The sequence below is a fragment of the Neolamprologus brichardi genome, chromosome 8, assembly GCF_056152115.1.
Source record: "Neolamprologus brichardi isolate AB-2024 chromosome 8, ASM5615211v1, whole genome shotgun sequence".
NCBI lineage: Eukaryota > Metazoa > Chordata > Actinopteri > Cichliformes > Cichlidae > Neolamprologus > Neolamprologus brichardi.
This window is the reverse complement of record NC_142111.1, coordinates 2,390,408-2,411,422: the sequence shown is the minus strand read 5'-3', so window position 1 is coordinate 2,411,422 and position 21,015 is coordinate 2,390,408. Positions and strand designations below refer to the sequence as shown.

At 40.3% G+C, this 21,015-nt stretch overlaps 1 protein-coding gene across 1 annotated transcript; it reads right to left on the bottom strand.

The window, feature by feature from the left end:
- Nucleotides 1-1,095: 1,095 nt before the first annotated feature.
- Nucleotides 1,096-19,352, bottom strand: LOC102784652 (myosin-4-like). Its single transcript, XM_087845171.1, has 38 exons — nt 19,149-19,352; nt 18,832-18,975; nt 15,175-15,331; nt 15,053-15,080; nt 14,860-14,974; nt 14,687-14,779; nt 14,544-14,607; nt 14,366-14,464; nt 14,167-14,270; nt 13,948-14,086; nt 13,642-13,760; nt 12,115-12,264; nt 11,866-12,036; nt 11,464-11,770; nt 11,290-11,372; nt 11,118-11,205; nt 10,911-11,028; nt 10,716-10,839; nt 9,653-9,789; nt 9,312-9,567; nt 8,992-9,234; nt 8,567-8,743; nt 8,344-8,489; nt 8,169-8,259; nt 7,680-8,069; nt 7,042-7,168; nt 6,844-6,962; nt 6,014-6,210; nt 5,736-5,919; nt 5,466-5,631; nt 5,097-5,221; nt 4,695-5,003; nt 4,408-4,611; nt 2,142-2,267; nt 1,868-2,038; nt 1,577-1,777; nt 1,365-1,520; nt 1,096-1,113 (listed from the first exon to the last, which is right to left on the bottom strand). The coding sequence occupies exons 1-38, from the start codon at nt 19,350-19,352 to the stop codon at nt 1,096-1,098; spliced, it is 5,850 nt and encodes a 1,949-aa protein (XP_087701297.1).
- Nucleotides 19,353-21,015: the final 1,663 nt, after the last annotated feature.

Genomic DNA, 21,015 nt, shown 5'->3' with positions numbered 1-21,015 from the left:
CTATTTAATTTGTAAATTTGTATACACACACACACACACACGTAGAAAAACATATTTAGTATACACATCCAGAAACGCATATACTATTATATATTGTACATATATTTATTAGTCTCAGATTTAGCCATTCTTATATTTTGCTTGTTTTATGTTATTGTATTTTTGCACAACTCTGTTGCTTGTGAAGCTCGCACACAAGAATTTCACTCGCATGTACTGTACCAGTGTACCTGCACATGTGATGTGACAATAATAGTGATTTGATTTGAATGTAAAAACAAAGAATTACCAGATTATTATTTTTTTACCTAATTTTTGTTTCTAAGAAAAATCAGAGCCACATATGAGGATATTCATTTAAAATTTCGATAGAACAGTAGCAGTATAATGCTATCCACCTCGTAAGTGGATATCAGGCCCTTGTAGAGCAAAATTTAGTATTTTGGTCTAATTAACCCAAAATGTGATGTCCACATATGTGGACGCCAGATCCTAGGAGGTTAGAGCACTGACAATGAATAAAAACACGATCCCTGTGTTGTGGAGAATTGGGTGGCACACCCTAATAGTCCATCTTGTTGTAATCCTCTAGAGCCTTCCGAGGATTAAGTAGATGTAGATGAGTGACATTGAAAAAGATGGCTATTTTAACACAGAATGTAAATGTCACCAGGCCTTTCCCTAATCTCTGCAAACATTTGCTCTAATTAGATGCTAACTGCCCACATACATAGCAGTTTATATATAAACCTCTCACTCCTGTGAAACTGATTATCTGTTAGAGTGCTGTCGCTAGCTGCCTAATTAGCACCACAAAAAGAAGTTCGACTTGCTCATGAACGCATCAAGCAAAGGTTTCCACTCATTTCTGCTAATATTAAGATATAATATGAAATACTGAGATTGTGATTGTTGCGTGGGCTGGTGGAACATTGCTCTTGATTGTGATGGCTGATATTGAATGCAGAGAAAAAACGAACAACATTAAACAACGTTATGCTTTAAATCACTTTATTCTGCTACAGTTTCACAGCAAAACAACAAATGTTTGTTCATTTCCATTTATGCTAATAAGTTCTGCCATCGCTGGATGTTTTACTCGGATTCTGCAGCCTGAGACAAGAAGAAAAGGAAATAAAATCAAATATATAAGTAAAAATATAAAATAATCCACTCTCATTATTCTTTTTTAATTTCCTGCTGCAGTCTCCGTAGCCACTGATGGCCATTCCCAGCGTTTCCATCCATGTTAGGCCACACATAGGCAACAAGTATGCTTTTTTAACTGGTGGTTAAACACAGCTTGATAATGTAAATGTGAATGACTGCAGGAGAAAACAAAATATTCAGGTTTCTAACTTTACCTTTCCAAACTCTCTGCTTTTAGCTCTCATCTTGTTAACCTGGGATTCAGCGATGTCTGCACGCTCCTGCGCCTCCTCCAGCTCATGTTGCACCTTCCTCAGCTTAGCAAGATGAACGTTGGCCTGCTCCTCCTGTAGGAAAACTCTGAAATTTAGCTACCGAATAATAATGATGAGAATATCAAATTTCTCACTTCACGAGAAGCTCTTACCGCTTCTTCATTTTGTCGTTTGTAGGCCTTGACTTTGAGCTGCAGCTTGCCTACGAGGTCCTGTAGTCTCAAAACAGTCTTCTTGTCCTCCTCAGTCTGGTAAGTGAGCTCCTTGACTCTCCTCTCGTATTTCCGGACTCCTTTTATGGCATCAGCGGCTCTTTTCTGTTCAAGTTCCACTTCCCCCTCCAGCTCACGTACCTAAAGGCAGCACTCAACAAATTTAGCATCAACTGTGGTCATCGTTATAAGTGATGCTTCTCAGGTACTGTTTATGAAAGGCTATGATACCCGTGCTTCCAGTTTCTGAAGCTGCTTCTTGCCCCCCTTCAGAGCCAGGTTCTCTGCTTCGTCCAGGCGGTGTTGCAGATCCTTCACAGATACCTCCAGGTTCTTCTTCATCCTCTCCAGGTGACTGCTTGTGTCCTGTTCTTTCTTCAGTTCCTCCGCCATCATTGCTGCCTACATTTGCACAGGAGGTTAGGTTGATGTTCAAAGTCTACTTTGTCATTGAAAAATGGAAAATGAACGATTGTTGAATAAAATTAAGGATAAAGACATTTACATCAGTGATGGCCTTTTTGGCTTTTTCCTCTGCATTACGAGCCTCTTGGATGGCGTCCTCCACCTCGCCCTGCAGCTGGCTGACATCTGCATCCAGCTTTCTCTTAGAGTTGAGCAGACTGGTGTTCTGCAGCCAAATGACAACAAACCAGCTGTCAATAAAAGCGAACTTGTGCTAACAATCCATGCGTGAACTCTCACAAGTCCAACAACATATTTAATTTTATATCAGCAGCCCCATTACCCACCTGCAGATATTTCACTATATTTCACAAGTTTTTTGTATTTTGGTTTTACTGTGTCTGAGTCTGTGCGTATGTTTCACATTTTCTGTTTTACTTTGATAGACGTGTGTGCTTTGTTAGCGTGTCTAGTTTTCCCTCCCTTGTCTCGTCCTGCTTGATTTGTCCTTGCTGTGTTTTCCTCCTGTCTCCTGTTCCCTGATTACTCCACTGTGTATTTTAGTCCTTTGTCATTCACTCCTTGCTGTCGTGTTGCTAACGTACACACTCTTACCGTCTCATAGTCTCTAGCCTCTTAGTTCTCTGTTTCCAGTTATGATGTTCGGTTCTCTGTACTTTAGCATCCGAGTTTCCCCAGCAATAAAAGCTGCGCTTTGTGTTTAACCATCTGTTTCTGAGTCCTGCGACTGCCTGCCACACAGCACACACCTTGACACCATTGTTCTCTCTAAGCTGCGCGCGTGCGCACTGCTGGCACGGTCTCTGCGCACAGAAAATCTGCATTGCACACAAAAAACATCTAACCTGAATTGAAATTAAAATTAGAACTTTAACAATTCTGTTTTGCAGTGTTAGTCAGTAAGTGACTGGCTGCTCCAGTATGGGATTAGAACGATGCCACTTTATCCTATAGTTCAGCCAATAATGCGATTCACAGTCATATATATGCAGCTATTCAACATCGATGACAGGCTATGACAGCGTCAGACACCTGTGTTTTAGCTAGCAAAGCGGCGTGGCTGATGAGGAGTGAAGCCACGTTAATGACAACGTGTACGACCATTGGAGATGTGAGCAGGACAGACGGAACAATTGACAGAAAAAGTGTGGACTTTATACCAGTTTTTAAATTGTGTTGATCGGCCACGAAAAACCAGAGTTATGATAAAAACATCTGCAATGTTTGGTTTTCTTCCTGAATACTGTCGTTGTTTATATTTACTGTGGGAAGAAACGGTAAAAAACGCGTTTTATAAGGAAAACGCTCAAATGTGAGCAAAAACAAAACCACCCCTCCCCCCCTCCAGCCTTTCCTATTGGTGGAAAAATGTACCATGTCGACCAATCAAAAAATGATATGGCAACATGGCCTTTAGTTGTTTAGGAAGGGGGAAGTTTTAGGAGTGACAGCAGCGTTTTGAGATGTGAGAGATTTGAGACGTTTAGCGCAAATCTTGTGTAGTTAGTGTGTAGTGTAGTCAGTAGTTTTGTTGTGTGTCAGAACAATGAGGCGACTGCTGAATGTTACAGGTGTTACAGCAGTGATACATCTCCTGTTGTCAGGCCTGCAGGTATCAGGCTGTTGTTCTCGTTTATCTCATAGTGGACAGAAATTCTTTTTGGAGTGGCACAAATAATTTGTGTGGCATCAGATTTGATGCAGAACAGCTGATTGTTCTGTAAATATTTTAAAATGTTTATTTAAAAAAACTCTTGGTTGCATTTTTAGGTAAACAGCTGCAAAAAACTTTGTTTGCAAAACTCAGTTACTTTTTTGAAGAAGTAACTATATAATTAATTGCCCAACATTGGTCTTTATATTCTGTATTTTGCAGACAGAGAGTTACAGACTCTCTCCCAGACCACAGACTCAGACTCATGATACAAGTCAGAAAAAAAATAAAGTTGTGTTTTCAAAATTGGAGTTCAAGTTATTTTTACTTCCAATAGTGCTAACATACTACACAGCTCATGAACAGGATTTTTTTAAATTTTCATTGTAAGTGGGCTAAAGCAGTTAATTAAAAGTAGTCTAACATAAATGCTGTAATTTGATTCTTTTAGTAAACATGTAACTTGATGGATTCGATGCTGGCGTGACCACAGTGCACGCGTCTGTTGTTGCTCACAGTGGTCCAAGTGTCCGCTCAGGGAGTTTGTGTGTTCGCTCAGACACATGAAAAATTAGAGGGAACATTGCTTGACACTATTATTTGCTGTTATGGAGAAATATTCCTTATAACTTGGATATATACTGGATTTAAAGCTAAAAAAGAAAAGAGCTTTTTCACTATTACGAGTTACCTGAGAGTGTAACAGCCCGACTCGCTCACAGGCTTCAGCTACTTCCCCTTCAGCCAATTTCCGGCTTCTTTCTGACTGTTCCAGAGCAGCCTGCAGCTCCTCTACTTCTGCCTGTAGCAGGCTGCTCTTGCGCTCCACCATGGCCACCTGCTCCTTCAGGTCCTCCTGGGTCCGCAGAGCCTCATCCAGGTGAATGGTTTGTTCCTACAGAGAGAAAGACGATGTCTAATTTACCCATGATTCATGATTCATAACCGATGTACTTAAAGTGGCGTTTCATATTCTACTTTGAGGTGGCTTTGTATGTTCCTCAGCTGCTTCTGGGCTTCAGCAGCCTGTCGATTGGCATAGCTAAGCTGTATCTCCATCTCGTTGAGGTCAGTCTCCATCTTTTTCCTAATTCGAATGGTATCATTCTTGCTCCGCATCTCAGCATCTAGAGCTGACTGCATTGTCTCCAAAACACGCTGGTGGTTGCGTTTCATCTGCTCAATCTCCTCATCCTTCTCTGCCAGCCGGCGATCGATGTCCCCTTTGACCTGAGTGAGCTCCAACTGAATGCGCAAAATTTTGGATTCCTCATGCTCCAGAGAAGCCTAGAGTAAAAAGACTGAACGGTTACACAGAAGGGAAAAAAGAATAATAAGGTTTGTGTGAATTATGTTTAAAAAAAAATCAGATTAGGTCACCTCAGCTTCCTCCAAAGCAGTCTGAATCTCTGTCTTCTCAGTTTCATTTTGCCTCTTAGTCTTCTCCAGCTCATGAATGGCTTTGCCATTCTCTCCGAGCTGTTCAGTCAGATCAGAAATTTCTTCTATAAATGTAAAACATGTAACGCTCAGTTACTGATCACATGAAAAATAATCAGTTATTTTCTAAAAAGGGAGCTATCATTGTAAATCTACTATCTTCTGATTGGCTGCCTCTTGCAAACATGATGTTTAAACAGCAGGCGATCATCGATGGATGGTTGGATGGACAGATACACAGATGGATGCATGGAGGATTGCATGGGTAAATAAATGTGATGAACCATCTATAAGAAATCATCTACATACGTTGCAGGTTTTTGTTCTCTCGTTTGAGGACTTCGAGCTGCTCCAGCGCTTCCTCATAAGAATTCTTTGTTTTGAAGAGTTCAGTGCTGAGGGAGCGAGACTCTTTCTGTACACCATCCAGTTCAGCCTGAGTTTCCTCATATTTCTGCTTCCACTCAGAAAGAATCTATAGAAAACAGAAGAAGTAGTTTGTCTAAGGCAGAATCTGTAAAGGCCTTTATGAAATGCTTTGACTCTTAGCAGCAGTGGGTTACAAGATGCTTCAGTTACCTTATCAAAGCTCCTCTGCTTTTTATCCAGACCAGCTGCTTGAGCGTTTGCTCTTTCCACGTCAGCCATGAGGTCCTCCACTTCTCCCTGCAGCCTTTGCTTTGTCTTCTCCAAAGAGAAACACTTGGCATTCACAGCCTCGATTGCCTCCTCAGCCTCCTGCAAACGCTGTGCAAGCTTTTTCCTGAGAAAGTTGGGAATCCATAATAATGGCAGTTTTCTTACGCTATAATTTTTTTTAAAATCTACATATGTATGTGTTTGAGAAAACGTCTCACTTTGCCTCTTCCAAATCATCATTGCGCTGGATGGCATCAGTCTCATACTTGGTTCTCCACTGAGCCACTTCACTGTTGGCCTTGGACATTGCTCTCTGGAGCTCAGCCTTGGCCTCTTGTTCCTCCTCATACTGCTCCCTCAGCAAATCACAGTCATGGCGGGCGGATTGAAGAGCATGGGACAGGGCATTCTTTGCCTGACATGGAGGCAGATTTGGATTGTTATTTACAAAACTACACATAAAGGGTCAAATAATCCTGTCACTGTAAACATTGGCAAGTTCATTTTTTTTTTAAATATAAAGTATTAGCATGTTAGCATTAGCATGTTAGTTGGAAACATTTGTGCAACAAACTAAAGCTTTTAAAGTTAGTTTTATAACATAAGGACAAGAAGCCGAACGATAAAAACATCTGTACATCTTTTAAATAGCATTGCTCCTTGTCCTGTTTTTAGCTTTAGCCTAGTTACATTTAGCTTTTTAACTCTGGACACAGACAGACTGGTTTCTGGTCTTGTGCTAATTATCCACTAGTAAACAAACCTATTCTACAAAACGTCTGACTTTTCCTTTAAAACCAGTGTAGCAACCAGTTCTCCACAACTGTTAAAAAAATCTAACTGAGTCAACTTAGGAGACCAAGACGATGAATGCACTTCTAACCTTCTGAATTAAGTTAAGTTAAGCTAATCTAAGCTATGCTAAAATATAGCATAGCTTAAGCTATATAGCATAGCTTAAGCTATATAGCATAGCTTAAGCTATGCGAAGATATAGCATAGCTTAGCGCTAGCTTAACAGGTACTGTTTGGCACGGTGGAAACAAACCTTTATTTCTTCCTCAGCCTGTCTCTTCAGTTCCTCGACTTGCTGGGTAAAGGCAAGCTTGGACCTCAACATCTGAGATAGTATTGCTTCTTTCTCCTCAAGCAGACGAGAGAGCTCACCTGTTTGAGAGGGTTCAGAAAATAAGGCATAAAAAACAAGAGCACTTTCACTCCAAAAACCTTTTAATCAGCTGCTTACCATTTTCATTCTGCAGTCTTGCCTTTTGAGCATTCACTTCAGTGATCAGATGTGTGTTCTCATCATGTTTTGTTTTGTATTCACTCAGTTGGTCTTCCAGAGAGTGGCACAGCTTTTCATAATTAATCTGATAACATGGATAACAGTTTTATTTGTATTTCTAACATACGGATTATATGCAAGACACAATCCACTAATTGCTGATTACATTATTTTGAATGCACTATTCCCACTTTACTTTCAGAGGCCAAACTTTTTACCAAAATTGGTATCTTTGTATATATAATGATACGGCAAAACAGTTGATTAGGAGTCAAGATGTGGGCAAAAATGAGCAGAGGTAAAGAGCAATTAAATGTCAAATGATTGTTACGTCCAGATGATCAAGTCAGATTGTCTCTGTAGTGTAAGTGTAAAGGTCCTTCTAATTTGAATGCACACAACTCTGCCCTCTGAGGTCTAAGTTATGCACTAATTAGACGATAACCCTATCTCAGTTAGGGTTATGGCCACTTAGATCTTAGAAGGTTAAATGATCTGCTGAGATTAGTTGCAGAAACACATGGAACCTGCATCGTGTAGGTAATGGTGATGTTATATTATTATATGCATTCATCAGTATGAATGTCTTAGCTTACCTTTGCTTTGACCATGATCTCCATGTTGCTAGACAGATCATCACTCTCCATCTTGTACTCACTCTTCTCCTTTTCTAGCTTCTGCTTGACTCTCTGCAGATTGTCAATCTGCTCTCCCAGCTCAGCCACACTGTCAGCGTGCTTCTTTCTTAAAGCTGCAGCGATGGTCTCGTGGTGTAGGGTCGATTCTTCGAGGTCTCGTCTTAATTTCTGAAACTCAGCCTCTCGCTTCTTGTTCAGTTCTACTTGAGCGGCCGTGGCTCCTCCAGCCTCCTCCAGCCTCTCGCTGATCTCCTCAAGCTCTCTGGAAAGATCAGACCTTTGCTTTTCCACCTTGGCTCTAGCAACACGCTCAACTTCAAGCTCTTCCACTAGCTCTTCATTGCATGCCTTGTTAAAGCAACAAAAAACCCCATTAACATTCACTGACTTCTAGATATTTGAAAAAGAAAAGAAAAAAATAATTCACTAGATTTCTGCTGTAGGTACCTGAAGCTCCTTGATCCTCTTCTGACATTGTACAGCTGCACTTTGCTCATCCTCAATTTTTGATACAAACTGGCTTAATTCGAAGTCTTTCCTGTTGCACAAAATCATATCTATTTATATAAGCAAACATTAGAAGCTTAAAATTATACCTAAACAAAGACGTGCCCATCCATACTTTTTGAGATGCTGCTTCAGCTGTTGATTGCCATTTTCCAAATCCATTATGGATTCCTGAGCCAGTTTCAGATCTCCTTCAAGCTTTCTTTTAGCCCTCTCCACATCCATTCGAACTTTCTTTTCTTGTTCTAGAGAGCCCTCAAGCTAATACATGGGGATATACACATTATACATGATGTGTGACTTGATTTTTTTAACAACTACTGGCTATATAGACTTACATCATCAACTTGTTGCTCCAGCTTGATCTTAGCTTTGGTTAGAGAGTTGACTTTGTCTTCTTCTGCTTGCAGATCATCTAGTGTCTGCTGGTGGACCTCTTGGAGGGCCAGCTTCTCCTTGGATAACTTAGCAATAGTGTCATCAAGACACGACATTTCTTCCGTCAGATTCTTCACCTGAATGTGTAAAACACGTATCGTAACCTTCTGAGGTCGAAGCTGTCATCAGCGATGACCCTAACCGTAACTGCAACTCTAATCAATCAGATTGCATAATATATATATCTATATATTTTTTATTGTTCTTCTAATTGTGGCAATCGGAAAACAAACGAAACTGACAAACACATGATAAACTATTTATGTTTTTTCAAAATGAGTCAATTTTGCCTTCTTTTAGGGTTAGGTGACCACCAAAAACACACCTTGTTTTCAGTGGCATGCTTTTCTTTCTCCACTTTAGCCAAGGTGAGCTCCAAATCATCAATATCCTTCTTCAGCTCAGAGCATTCATCTTCTAGCTTCCTCTTCTTGGCAGTCAGTTCAGCGTTCAGCTCCTCCTCATCCTCTAGTCTCTCACTCAGTTCTTTGGTTTTAGCCTCGAGCATGATCTTGTTCTTTATCAGTCCCTCGCATCGCTCCTCGGCATCTGCCAAACTCTCACTTTCCTATTTAACAAAAATCACATTTAGCATTTATGCAGACTGCACTCGTGTATTGCAAAATTCATAGTTTCTCTCCTCACAGCTTGAATCTGCAGACACAAGTCGTTCTTTTCCTGAAGTAGAGAAACCATTTTGGCTTCCAGCTCCTTCTTCTTAGCCTCAGCTTTGGCTAAATCCTCCTTACACTTGGCAAATTCAACTTTCATCACGGCCATCTCCTTCTCAGTCTCAGCACTCCTCAAGAGTGGCTTGATCTTAAAGTAGAGCTTCATCCACGGCCAGTGTTTCACATTCATGAAGGAGCGAATATTGTACTGAACGATATAAATAGACTCTCTGGAAAGAGGTGGAACAAAAAGTTCTACTGCATTTAGTGCGCTGAACATTGACCTCGAGTTTACTCTGGCCTAATTTTAATTACCTTCTCTCCATCATTTTCTGAAACTCCTTCCTTCTGAGAAAGCCACGGCACAAAGCCTGAGTAATTGTGATAAGAGAGGCAAGTTTTTCATCCCTCATCTCTTCCAGCAGACCCAAAAGTCCTGCTTTGAAGAACACCTACAGAAGAAAAGAAACATTTATCTGTATGTCTCTTAAAAACTACAACACTATGTTCAGACCCACTGTTCTCAATAATAATAAAGATTCTTGGTTACAACAAACAACATAACAGTTCTTCACTAGTACTTGGATTACTGTTACTGACTACAGTTGAAGACAATGATGTTGGAGTTTGTTTGACTGTGGGGAAAAGTTTGGTACTACCAAAACAATGATCTGCTAAGTGGTATACGAACATGAGATGGGAGTAGCTGGGCTAGCTAGGTAGCAACAATTGAACTAAGTGGACAGTCCCCCTACTCTTACGTTCAGTGTGGGATAAATACTGTCCGCCTTCCAAGAGTAAGTTTCAGTTTCACCGTATGTTAGGGTGACCAACCGTCCTCTTTTCAGGTCCACTTTTCACGTTCTGTCCGGGGGGATTTTCGAGATTGATGAAAATGTCCGGGTTTTTCTATGGGCCCACAGAGGACCCATATGTGTGACGTCATCCCCGAGCTGCTGCTTTGTGCATAGCTGTTCTGCCTTACAGACGGGACACAGCATGCCTGATGATGTTTAAAAGATGCCAAAGCACAAGTGCAGCTTTTCAGACGAACTGCAAAAGAAATTTCCCTCGCACCGTCCCGTAATTTTTCTTATACAGATGAGGCCTTATTTCTGTACCATTATTTAATTCCAGAGGGTTTTTTTGCACTTGTTGACTTGTAAAAGCCTATATGACATTTTTCATTTCACCATTTATTAACTGCACAGAGAAGGCATCGTTTAAATATGTTAAAATTTTCTTGAAGCAAACAGTATTATTAAAGTTCTTCATGACTGGGCCAAGTGTCCTCTCTTTTGGAAATCAAAATATGGTAACCCTACCACATGTCATTTCAAATATGGCGAAGCCTTCACTTACACTCAAAATGAATTACCTTGGTATATCCGAACTTATACTGTGTGTGATCTACATCGATAGAGCCCAAGAGCTTCTCGGAAGCTTTCTTGTTGTCAATGAATTGTCCTTCAGGAATCACACTGGCATTCAGTACTTTGTACCTAAACAAAGAAATCTCTTATTACACACAATTTTTAAAGTATTCTCACAAAAACAGACTTTTGTTGATTACCTTTGCTTGAAATCCCCATACAGGATCCGACTGGGAAAGCCCTTCCTGCAGATCCTGATTCCTTCTAACACACCATTACATCTCAGCTGATGGATGACCAGATGGTGTTCCATGATCCCTACAAGTCAGGTAGAGCCACACTGTCTTTAGGCTGTATTCAGGCTGCCATACATACAGTAAAACAGTCTGAAATGTCACGAGGAATACCTGGAGTTTTAGTTTCATTTGGGATCAGGCACCTAACAAAGTGAGGATGGGTGCTCCTCAGGTTTGTCATCAGCTTTCCCAGATTCTCCTGTTAGAAATGATCAGTGATGATTTATTTTTTCAATCAGAATATTTTTTCAGACTATTGTTGATCAGATTTTCAGAAAGTTACCCTAAAGAGGGCTGACACAGTCTGGAACGATGCCCCCTTCTTCTTTGCTGCTTTCTTAACGCCACCACTTCCACCTGTGTTTTCTTTAAAATAATCATTGTTTTTATTTATTTTGAATATTAAAAACAGGCCATTTTAATAGAGAATAAAATATTTGGTATTTCATACTCCTACCCTCAGAAGAAGCATAGTTAGAATAGAGGAAAGCCAGTAGTTTCAGGCTGGCTTTCTGGTAGAGTTGGACGACGGTCTCATTCAGCGGGTCCTTGTTTTTGTCTAACCAGCCTGTGATGCTGTAATCCACGGTCCCGGCATAGTGCACCAAAGAGAAATGAGCTTCAGCCTTGCCTTTGACAGACTTGGGCTTCTGAAAGTTGCTCGATTTTCCTAGATGTTGGTCATACAACTTGTTTTTAAAGGTCGTGTCTGAAGCCTTAGGGAACATACACTCCTCTTCAAGGATGGAAAAGATGCCCATTGGCTGTTGAAGATAGTGAGTCAGAAAATCCTGTTGGGATCACAGGGATTTCTTTCTGGATCTTTGTCCAGGGTCATATTGCATCTGAATAAACAAACCTTCTCAATGAGCTCGATACAGGCAGCCAGGTCCATCCCAAAGTCAATGAACTCCCACTCGATGCCTTCCTTTTTATACTCCTCTTGCTCCAGCACAAACATGTGATGGTTGAAAAACTGTTGCAGTTTCTCGTTGGTGAAATTGATGCACAACTGTTCCAGACTGTTATACTGCAAAACATGGAATTTACTGTAGAGCTTATTTATTTTTCTACAAATAATCAGATGGACCGTAGAAAGAAAACTTACATCAAAGATTTCAAATCCAGCAATGTCCAGGACTCCAATAAAGAACTGCCGAGGTTGCTTCGTGTCAAGCATCTGATTAATGCGGAGGACCATCCAGAGAAACATCTTCTCATACACTGATTTGGCCAAAGCGCCAATAGAATTGTAGACCTGTGCATAATGACATTTTGTAGATTTCAACAGCAACTTTAATATCATCATGTTGTAAGGTTGTTGTGTGCAACACACTTCAAGACAACATCTATACACAGAGCAAGATTACTGTTAATTTGATAAAGCCATAGGACTCTATATTTGCTAGACTTATTTCACATGCCATTTTTAGTCCAGACGACACCTGCCTGCCGTCCTCTTTGATTAACACAAACTCCAACCCTGAGCTCCACAAATACATACAGTTGTCATTTCAGAATGATCTACCAGGTCATAACAATCAGGGAACCAGAAAAAAGTAACTCTAGCACACAACAAAAACAATTAACCCACATTTTTCCAAGATGTTATTTTTTTCCCCAAAGTACAGGATTAGATGTCAGAGTTCTCAGGACTGTAAGGTTAGAGTTTCTTGCTATATTCTTTTTTTTGGCCTTTTTTCAGCTTTATTTGATAGACACAGTGAAAAAACAAAAGGAGAGGGAATGAGAAAGACATGTGGCTAAGGGCCAAGGGGTGGACTCGAACCCGGGCCGGTCACTCTCAGTCATATGGCATGTGGTTGCCCACTCAATGCACTGAGCTAAGCCGGCTATATTCTAGCATCAACACAGCTGATGGATTCAAAGACATTAAGCGTTTGATAAGGCTTTCCTGTCACTGAACAATAAAAATGATCAATGCACAATATGAACCTCACAAAGCTGATTACGTTAGTGCCAATAGTTTTGCAAACACCTGTACCAAGGCAAACACTGAAGATAAAGCAGATAAGAGGATGAGACTGAACATCTAACACCTGTTCTTAAACAGCTCCATTAGCTTCAAGTTCACCTCCGTGTCAATTTCAAGATCCTGCTTCTTAACGTCAAACCGCTTCATAACCACGCTCCCCCATATTTATTTGATCTTCTCCATATGCTCTCAGTCCCTCGCACACTCCGCTCTTCTTCAGCTTCCCTTTTGTTTGTTCCACCTGCTCGACTGACTTCATACGACTCAGAGCCTTTAGCTGTTCTGCCACCAGATCTCCGGACTACAAACTCTCTCTCCACTTTTATAATTGCACCTTAAAACCCTTCTATTCACAATTGCACACCCTTCATCATGATTCTGTCTTAGTCTATTTTTACCTTGTTGAGTTTTTATACTTTCATACTTGTTTTTTATTTTTTATTTTTTATACTAATGTAAGGTGACCTTGAAGGTCTTTAAAGGTGCATATAAATAAAATGTATTATTATTATTATTATTATTAGTAGTAGTAGTGTTAGTATTATTATTATAGGATGAATTTTCACCTGTGCACCTGATATGAACTTTTTTACGTGTCCGTTAACACTTGTGAGGAATAACCTAAAATTTGCCAGTTACCTGCTGAACAGTCTGCCCTTTGGTCACATACTCATTGCCAACCTTTACTCTTGGATAACACAAAGCTTTCAGCAGGTCTGCAGAGTTCAGACCCATCAGGTAAGCTGCTTTGTCAGCCACTTGTCAAAGAAAAAGAGAAGAAAAATAAAGGCAGAGTGTGATAAAAGAGGCTGAGACTCTAAGGCTTGAAAAGATTAAAATCTATATTTGCATATACCAAAAACAAACGATAATGAGCACACGAGATATATATTTATATCAAGATAAATAAAATCCTTAAGGTGGAACATTATGAATAACAATTACCCTCTGTGCCGTCTGGCTCTGCCTGCTCCTCTCTCTGCTTCTGCTTGAACTTCATATTCCCATAATGCATCACGGCACCTATCAGCTTATAGATGCCAATCTTCTCCTCTCCAGTGAAGCCCAGGATGTCGATAGCACTCTGAATGCACATGAAAGTAGAGCTGATCTAGGAGCAAAGTTAGCAGTGATGGAAAAGCAGGAAATGTTCATCTGACTTACATCAGTGGCCATCAATTCTTCACTGTCATCAATACTCGCCACGCTGATCTCCCCCTGGCTGACAAATGGGTAGTCATAGGGGTTGGTGGTAATGAGGAGAGTTTCTGGAAAGAAAATAACAAGCCCTCAATGTGGTGCCTTGCACCATACACACATTGTGTATATGACTTTGTTGCAATGCTGCCGTTTCTTGTGTCACCTATGAGCTCAGGCCTCTTGTTGGACATTATCTGGTAGAAAATATGGTAACTCCTCTCTGCGGCCAGTTGAAACGTTACTCTGGATTTTTCCAGCAAATCTACCAAAAACACACAAAATTGGCTTAAATAAAGAATACAACAAATTCTGACAAGATTGTATTACTCATTAATACCCACAAGTCTCAATATCAGCAGAAGCCAGCTTTCCTGTGGTTCCAAAGTGGATCCTGATGAATTTGCCCTGAAAAATGAAAGAAGCGTTATCTATGGAGAGCAAAAGAAGACTTAGAATTAAAATAAATAAAAAAGTCTTCGCTTACAAAGCGTGAAGAGTTATCATTTCTGACAGTCTTGGCATTTCCAAAGGCTTCCAACAAAGGGTTAGCAGAGATGATTTGATCCTCCAGATTCCCCTTAAGTAAGACAATGAACAATGTAAAATATTAAAAATACAGACAAGGCAGCTGATGATCCATATATATTTAAATATTACCTGTAATTTTCCAGTGGCAGCAGCATCTTTTTTCCTGTCCCCGGAGCCTGCGATTGTCGCAAAGTACTGGATGACACGCTTGGTGTTGACAGTCTTTCCTGCACCGGATTCTCCACTACAGCACATAAAGTACAATCAGAAATCTTTAATCAACAAAGACAGGCTGTTGTACAATCTTTTAAATGCAGCTTACGTGATGAGGATGGACTGGTTTTCTCTATCTAAAAAAAAAAGAAAAAAAAAAAGCAAACAGTCATGTTAGAGAGGTGCACTGGATTACATAATATATATATATAATATAACTTTTAAGCTTACCAGTAAGCATCGACTGATATGCATTGTCAGAAATGGAGAAGATGTGTGGTGGAGCCTCCTGGCGCTTTTTACCCCTGTAGGCCACCACCACTTCCTGGTTGTACACTGGGAGCCACTTGTAAGGGTTCACAGTGACACAGAACAACCCAGAGTAGGTCTACAACCAAAAGCAACATCTGTGGTCAATATAAGCTTATTAGCTTTATCTGACATAATAACTATTGCTTTTTAATTAGTTAGCCTGGTGAAATTAGTCTCAAAGGTCACCATATATTTATGTTGTTGACCAGGCAGCTTAGGACAGCGGTCCCCAACCCCCGGGCCTCGGACCGGTACCGGTCCATGAGTCGTTTGGTACCGGGCTGCGAGAATTGAGGCTCAGGTGTGAAATGTATAGTTTATGTATTGGTTTTCAGCGTTATTTTGTTATCGTTTTTATCGTTTACTCGGTTTTCCTGGGTCTTTTCACGTGTGTTATGAATAAATTTTCTTTTTTTCGGTACCGGTACTAGTTTTATTTAGTTGTATTTATCCGCGACACCTTAAAGGCCGGTCCATGAAAATATTGTCGGGCATAAACCGGTCCGTGGTGCAAAAAAGGTTGGGGACCGCTGTCTTAGGACACAGGTGACACTGATTCTCATGACAGAGGATGTGATGGATTATAAGGACAGGCGAGTAAGTGGTAACTATGAAGTCTTAAGTCAGAAGCAGTATATATACAACATTTTAATTTAATTGGATTTTCTCTTCTTGTGTTGTTCTGTTTATGGTTCAAATGTTTTCTTTTTTCTGGTAAATAACACTGGATAGTGATTCGATTGGCCTGGGTTTTAAAATATGAGATGCTTTAATTCACACAGTGATCTGTCATCATTCATTAGATGACTTAAGTAATGTAATTTTTATATTTAAACATATATTTTACCTGGATTTTGGACTGGCTGCCATTTTGTAAAATTCCATCACTTAAAACTGAGTATTGGACAAAATTAGGCCAAAACTGGGCCGTATTATTTAAACGCTGAGGCTAACTATATTTATACAGGTGTTTTCACCTGTATTTTTGTCATGATCCTGGGCCTAACTTTGTGTTTTTGAGCTTTTTGAAGTTAATTTCTTTGTTTGCTAGGTGTTCATAGTTTCGTTTACTGTTCTTTATTTATTCTTGAGCATTTGGGGAACTTGTAGTTCTTGTTATATGTTACTCTTAATTTAGAGTCTAATTTGTTCCCTCATTGTTTATTGCTGTTGTGAAGATCAGGGAAATATTTTACTGCTACTATTCATAACCATCATCATTACCATGGGGCGATTGTGGCTCAAGAGTTGGGAGTTCGCCTCGTAATCGGAAGGGTACCGGTTCAAGCCCCAGCTTGGACAGTCTCGGTCGTTGTGTCCTTGGGCAAGATACTTCACCCGTTGCCTACTGGTGGTGGTCAGAGGGCCCGGTGGCGCCAGTGTCCGGCAGCCTCGCCTCTGTCAGTGCGCCCCAGGGTGGCTGTGGCTACAATGTAGCTGCCATCACCAGTGTGTGAATGGGTGGATGACAGGTTGTGTAAAGCGCTTTGGGGTCCTTAGGGACTAGAAAAGCGCTATACAAATACAGGCCATTTACCATTACATTAATTATCATTTCAGTAAAGCATTTATTCAATAGATTACACGTGTTCTTAGTTATGATTATTACGCCTATCACAGAGAGCTTCTGTCTGGTAAAAGGTTAGAAGCATCAACGGGCGGGGTGAGGCTGAGTGCGTTGGAGGTCGAGACACACACACACAAACAGTAGTTAGACTCATATTTAGGTAAGAGTTCAAATAATAGTTTGCAAAAGCTTGTGACTGCAAAATTGTGTCTGCCTAAGGGACAGTTTGTTCCAGGAGATAAGCGAGAGTTAGAAGATTAGTAGGAAGCACCTGGCCTCGAGACGGAGAAGATGTCCTTTTAAATGTGTCAAAAGTCGTCAACAGAACATTTGTTGTTTTTGAAACTTATGCATGAATTGTATCTGTTTGACACATGAGGGGGCGTCATAAACCAAACCCCGATGGTATAAAACAACCGTTTGTGTATCATTGGGCGGGGATCGATGCTGTCGGTGGGCAGGGTTCATCTCCCCACGCGTGTGCTCATTAAAATCATTGTTTGACCGAAGCTCTTCTGGACCGTTATTGTTTTTGTGCTCACCCTCAATATCTGAACCGTAACACTGTTGTCCTGTTGTGTGTTCCTGCATGGTGCAATTCTGGACTCTGAGATCAGCCCGAATGAAGTTTGCTTTTTGCTTTACTCTGTCTGCCAGTGAACTCGCATTTGGCCCGCAAATCGTGAATTTTTCAGTGAATTTGTAAGACTTTGTTATTAGTTTGAAGAACATTTTAACATTAATTTATGTTTAGTTTCATTTATAACACTTCCTGAAAAAGAGAATAGGCTCACTTGTCCAGGAAGATACTCGAGGATCGATTTGGATAAACACTTCTCTAGACTTTTTCTATAACCTCAAAGCACCCAAATAAACCCTCAGCTGACTGCACCTCTGCTGTTGGTCAAATCAAAATCAAATCAATTTATTTATATAGCACTTTTCACAGGATAAAAACCACAAAGTGCTTCACAGTAATATAAAACAGAAATACATAAAATACATTAATAATAAAACACAGCACAAATCTAATTAAAAGCCAATCTAAATAAATGAGTATTAAGTGTCTTTTTAAAAGAATAAATACAATCAAGGCAACGTAATGATGGAGGGAGAGACTTCCACAACCTGGGGGCCACCGCTCTAAAAGATCTATCTCCTCTAGTCTTAAAACGAGTTCGTAGGACTACCAACAGCCTTTGATTAGAAGATCTCAGGCTGCGAGAGGGAGCGTGGGGTTCTAAAACATCAGAAATGTAATCAGGGACATCACAATTCAAAACTTTAAAAGTCAGTACCAAGATTTTAAAATGAATTCTAAAATGTACTGGAAGCCAGTGTAATGAACGTAACACTGGTGTAATGTGCTCTCTTTTTCGTGTCTTAGTTAAAAGCCTTGCAGCAGCATTCTGGACTAACTGGAGACGGTCAAGATTCCTTTTGCTCAAACAAAGAAAAAGACTGTTACAATAATCTAAGCGAGAAGAAATAAAAGCATGAATAACCATTTCTAACTCAGACTTAGACAGCAAAGTTCGCAGTTTGGAGATGTTTCTTAGCTGAAAAAGGCAGTTCCTAATTAACTGGCGAGAGTGTTGTTCTAGGGACATGGCAGAATCAAAGATCACACCAAGGTACCTGAGGCTCAGGTGGCAACGAAGCGTTATTTGATTCTGACAAGAAATCCACACGTTTCCTTTTCTTTGCCTGTGGTTACATTTTTGCAGCATATGTATTCCTATATCTGAAACCCCCCGTTCATTCATATTTTTTGAAATTTAATCAAACGTTAGATTTTATTAATCTTTTCAGCGAACCTAATCAGGTGTTTAAGTCTGTGGATGGAAAGAAGTCTCTTCGAGTGGATTAGTCTCGCGCTTCTGTTGTTTAAGCTTTGCTACAATTTTTACATTTACTAAAGAAGAACTAATTCTTCTTCTGCATGAAGGAGGGTCTGCATGCTTCAGTTGAGCAGCAGCTTGTCAGGCATTGTCTGGTGCAGTACTCACATAGATCATCCAAGCTGCGTAACGCTCTTTGAGGTTAAACAGCACAGCCGCCTCATTAAGGTGTGTCATCATGGCCATGTCCTCAATCTTATCAAACTTGGGTGGGTTCATAGGGAAGATTTCATCTTCCTTCACTGTCACAACCTGTGATGGTAAGAAAGACACCTTCATCAAGAAATATATGAAGTTAGTGCCTGCTCTCTATATTACTTCTGCAATGTAAAGTACATTAAAAAGCTCATCAGTGGACAATCTAAATAAAATGTGCCAACGAGGCCTATGAATCTCCAGTATAGAGATACATAGAGCAGATGTACCTGTCCTGACTGAGTTTTAACAGTCGCTTTGCCGTCCTCTTTGCTTTGCAATGTGCCTTTAACAAAGAGCTCCTTTGGATTCACCACAAACACGGCAGTTTTGGCATCAAAGGGCCTGTTCTGAGCTTCGATCCTCTCTCGTTCGGGTCTCCTCAGATATGGAGCGGCCTCCCCAAAAACAGCCATGTCAGCGTCTGAACTCATCTCTGCAGTGTACACCCCAGGGGACTAAAAGATCCAGGGTTAATGTTAGAATTCATCTATCAATGAATTTGATCATCACCCTGATCAAATCTTACCCCAGAAAATCAGCGTATGGCTCCTTCTAGAGACACCTGAATCAGAGCTCCTGCTGGTTAAGTCAGTAGCCGTCACAGCCAGAAGACAAAGAAGCAGAAAAAAGTACGAAGAGTTGGCGCTTACTGCTTTTATAAGATGCATTAGCATAGACAGCAAACAACTATATTTAGGTCAAATCCCCCATTGAACGTGGGTGGAGAAAAGTGATTAGCTTGGCATGTGATGTCATGCAGATGGTGCTGAGCTTTTGTTATAAATCCGCGCCGTGGAGCAACTGCAGCTCAAGAAAAGAATGAATGCCAAAGGAGGGTGACCTCTGCCAGAGATACGGCTCACACAGATGATAAACTTTCCAAGTGTTTGTTATCTTGGGCACTGATCTCCAAGATTATAACTGGATTTGACATTAAGGATGTGTCTAGACTTAAAAGCAGCTATTGAACAATTTAAGCTCAAAGAATGCATTTGTAAGCCAGTAATAGTTGGTGGTACACAAAGTTATTAAACGCAAAGCAGTCGCTGCTCAAGTCTAATCTCATTACTGAAAATTATGTGAATTTTGATTTTATTTTACAACTGGAATGTGTATGTGCAACACACTACGATAATACAAAGAAACCCCAACAATCATATGACCCCCTATGAGCAAGCACTTTGTGACAGCAGGAAAGAAAACCTCCAGCAGAACCAGGCTCAAGCCGCAATCTGCAAGTATAAGCATCGCCTGCTACTTACTACTACTCTTTATTCTTCTTAATTCATATGGAAGCAGTGAGGGTTACTTTTTTTTTATTAAATAAACAATGAGATGGTGTAAAATGTTTTGCTTATCTGAGGTTGTATTTATCTAATATTAAGACGTGATGAGGACCAAATGATTTTATTATGTCCTGACGAGTTTTTGTTTTGTATCCAATTCAAGACATTAACAGTAAAATACTGTAAGCTAACTTTTTACTTATGTGAAGTTTTGAAATGATTTGGCACTGCTCATTAGAACACAGCTGACTGAAAGATCTGTCATTTTCTACAGTTTCTATTGTGTGTGTGTGTGTGTTTGTGTGTGTATTCATTTTCCAGTTTCAGATGAACATGAGTGTGGTATCACAAGTTTTCTCACAAATAAAGTCATGAAACAATTACATAAAAAATGTGAAACTTCCCTTATACCACCTACTAACCACATCAAGGATGCTTGGGTTGAGGACTTGGAAGTAGACATATCGGATGCTTTGTGGGCCAATGGGTTGAAGAAGATTAAAGAACGCTCTGTTAATGCCAGACTACAACTTATACAGTTCAAGGTCCTTCATCGTTTGCATTTTTCTAAAACAAAGCTATGCAGCATTTTTCCGTCTATTTCGTCTTTGTGTGACAGATGCAAAGCGATGGATGGAACCCTTGGTCACCTTTTCTGGTCTTGCCCCACACTCAGGAGTTTCTGGGCAGAGATATTTAATATGTATAACCGGATTTATGACTTAAAATTAGAGCCGGATGGTGTACTTGCAGTGCTAGGCTGCTCTCTAACCTCATTGGCACTCAGATGTCCTCTTCAGAAAGCCTT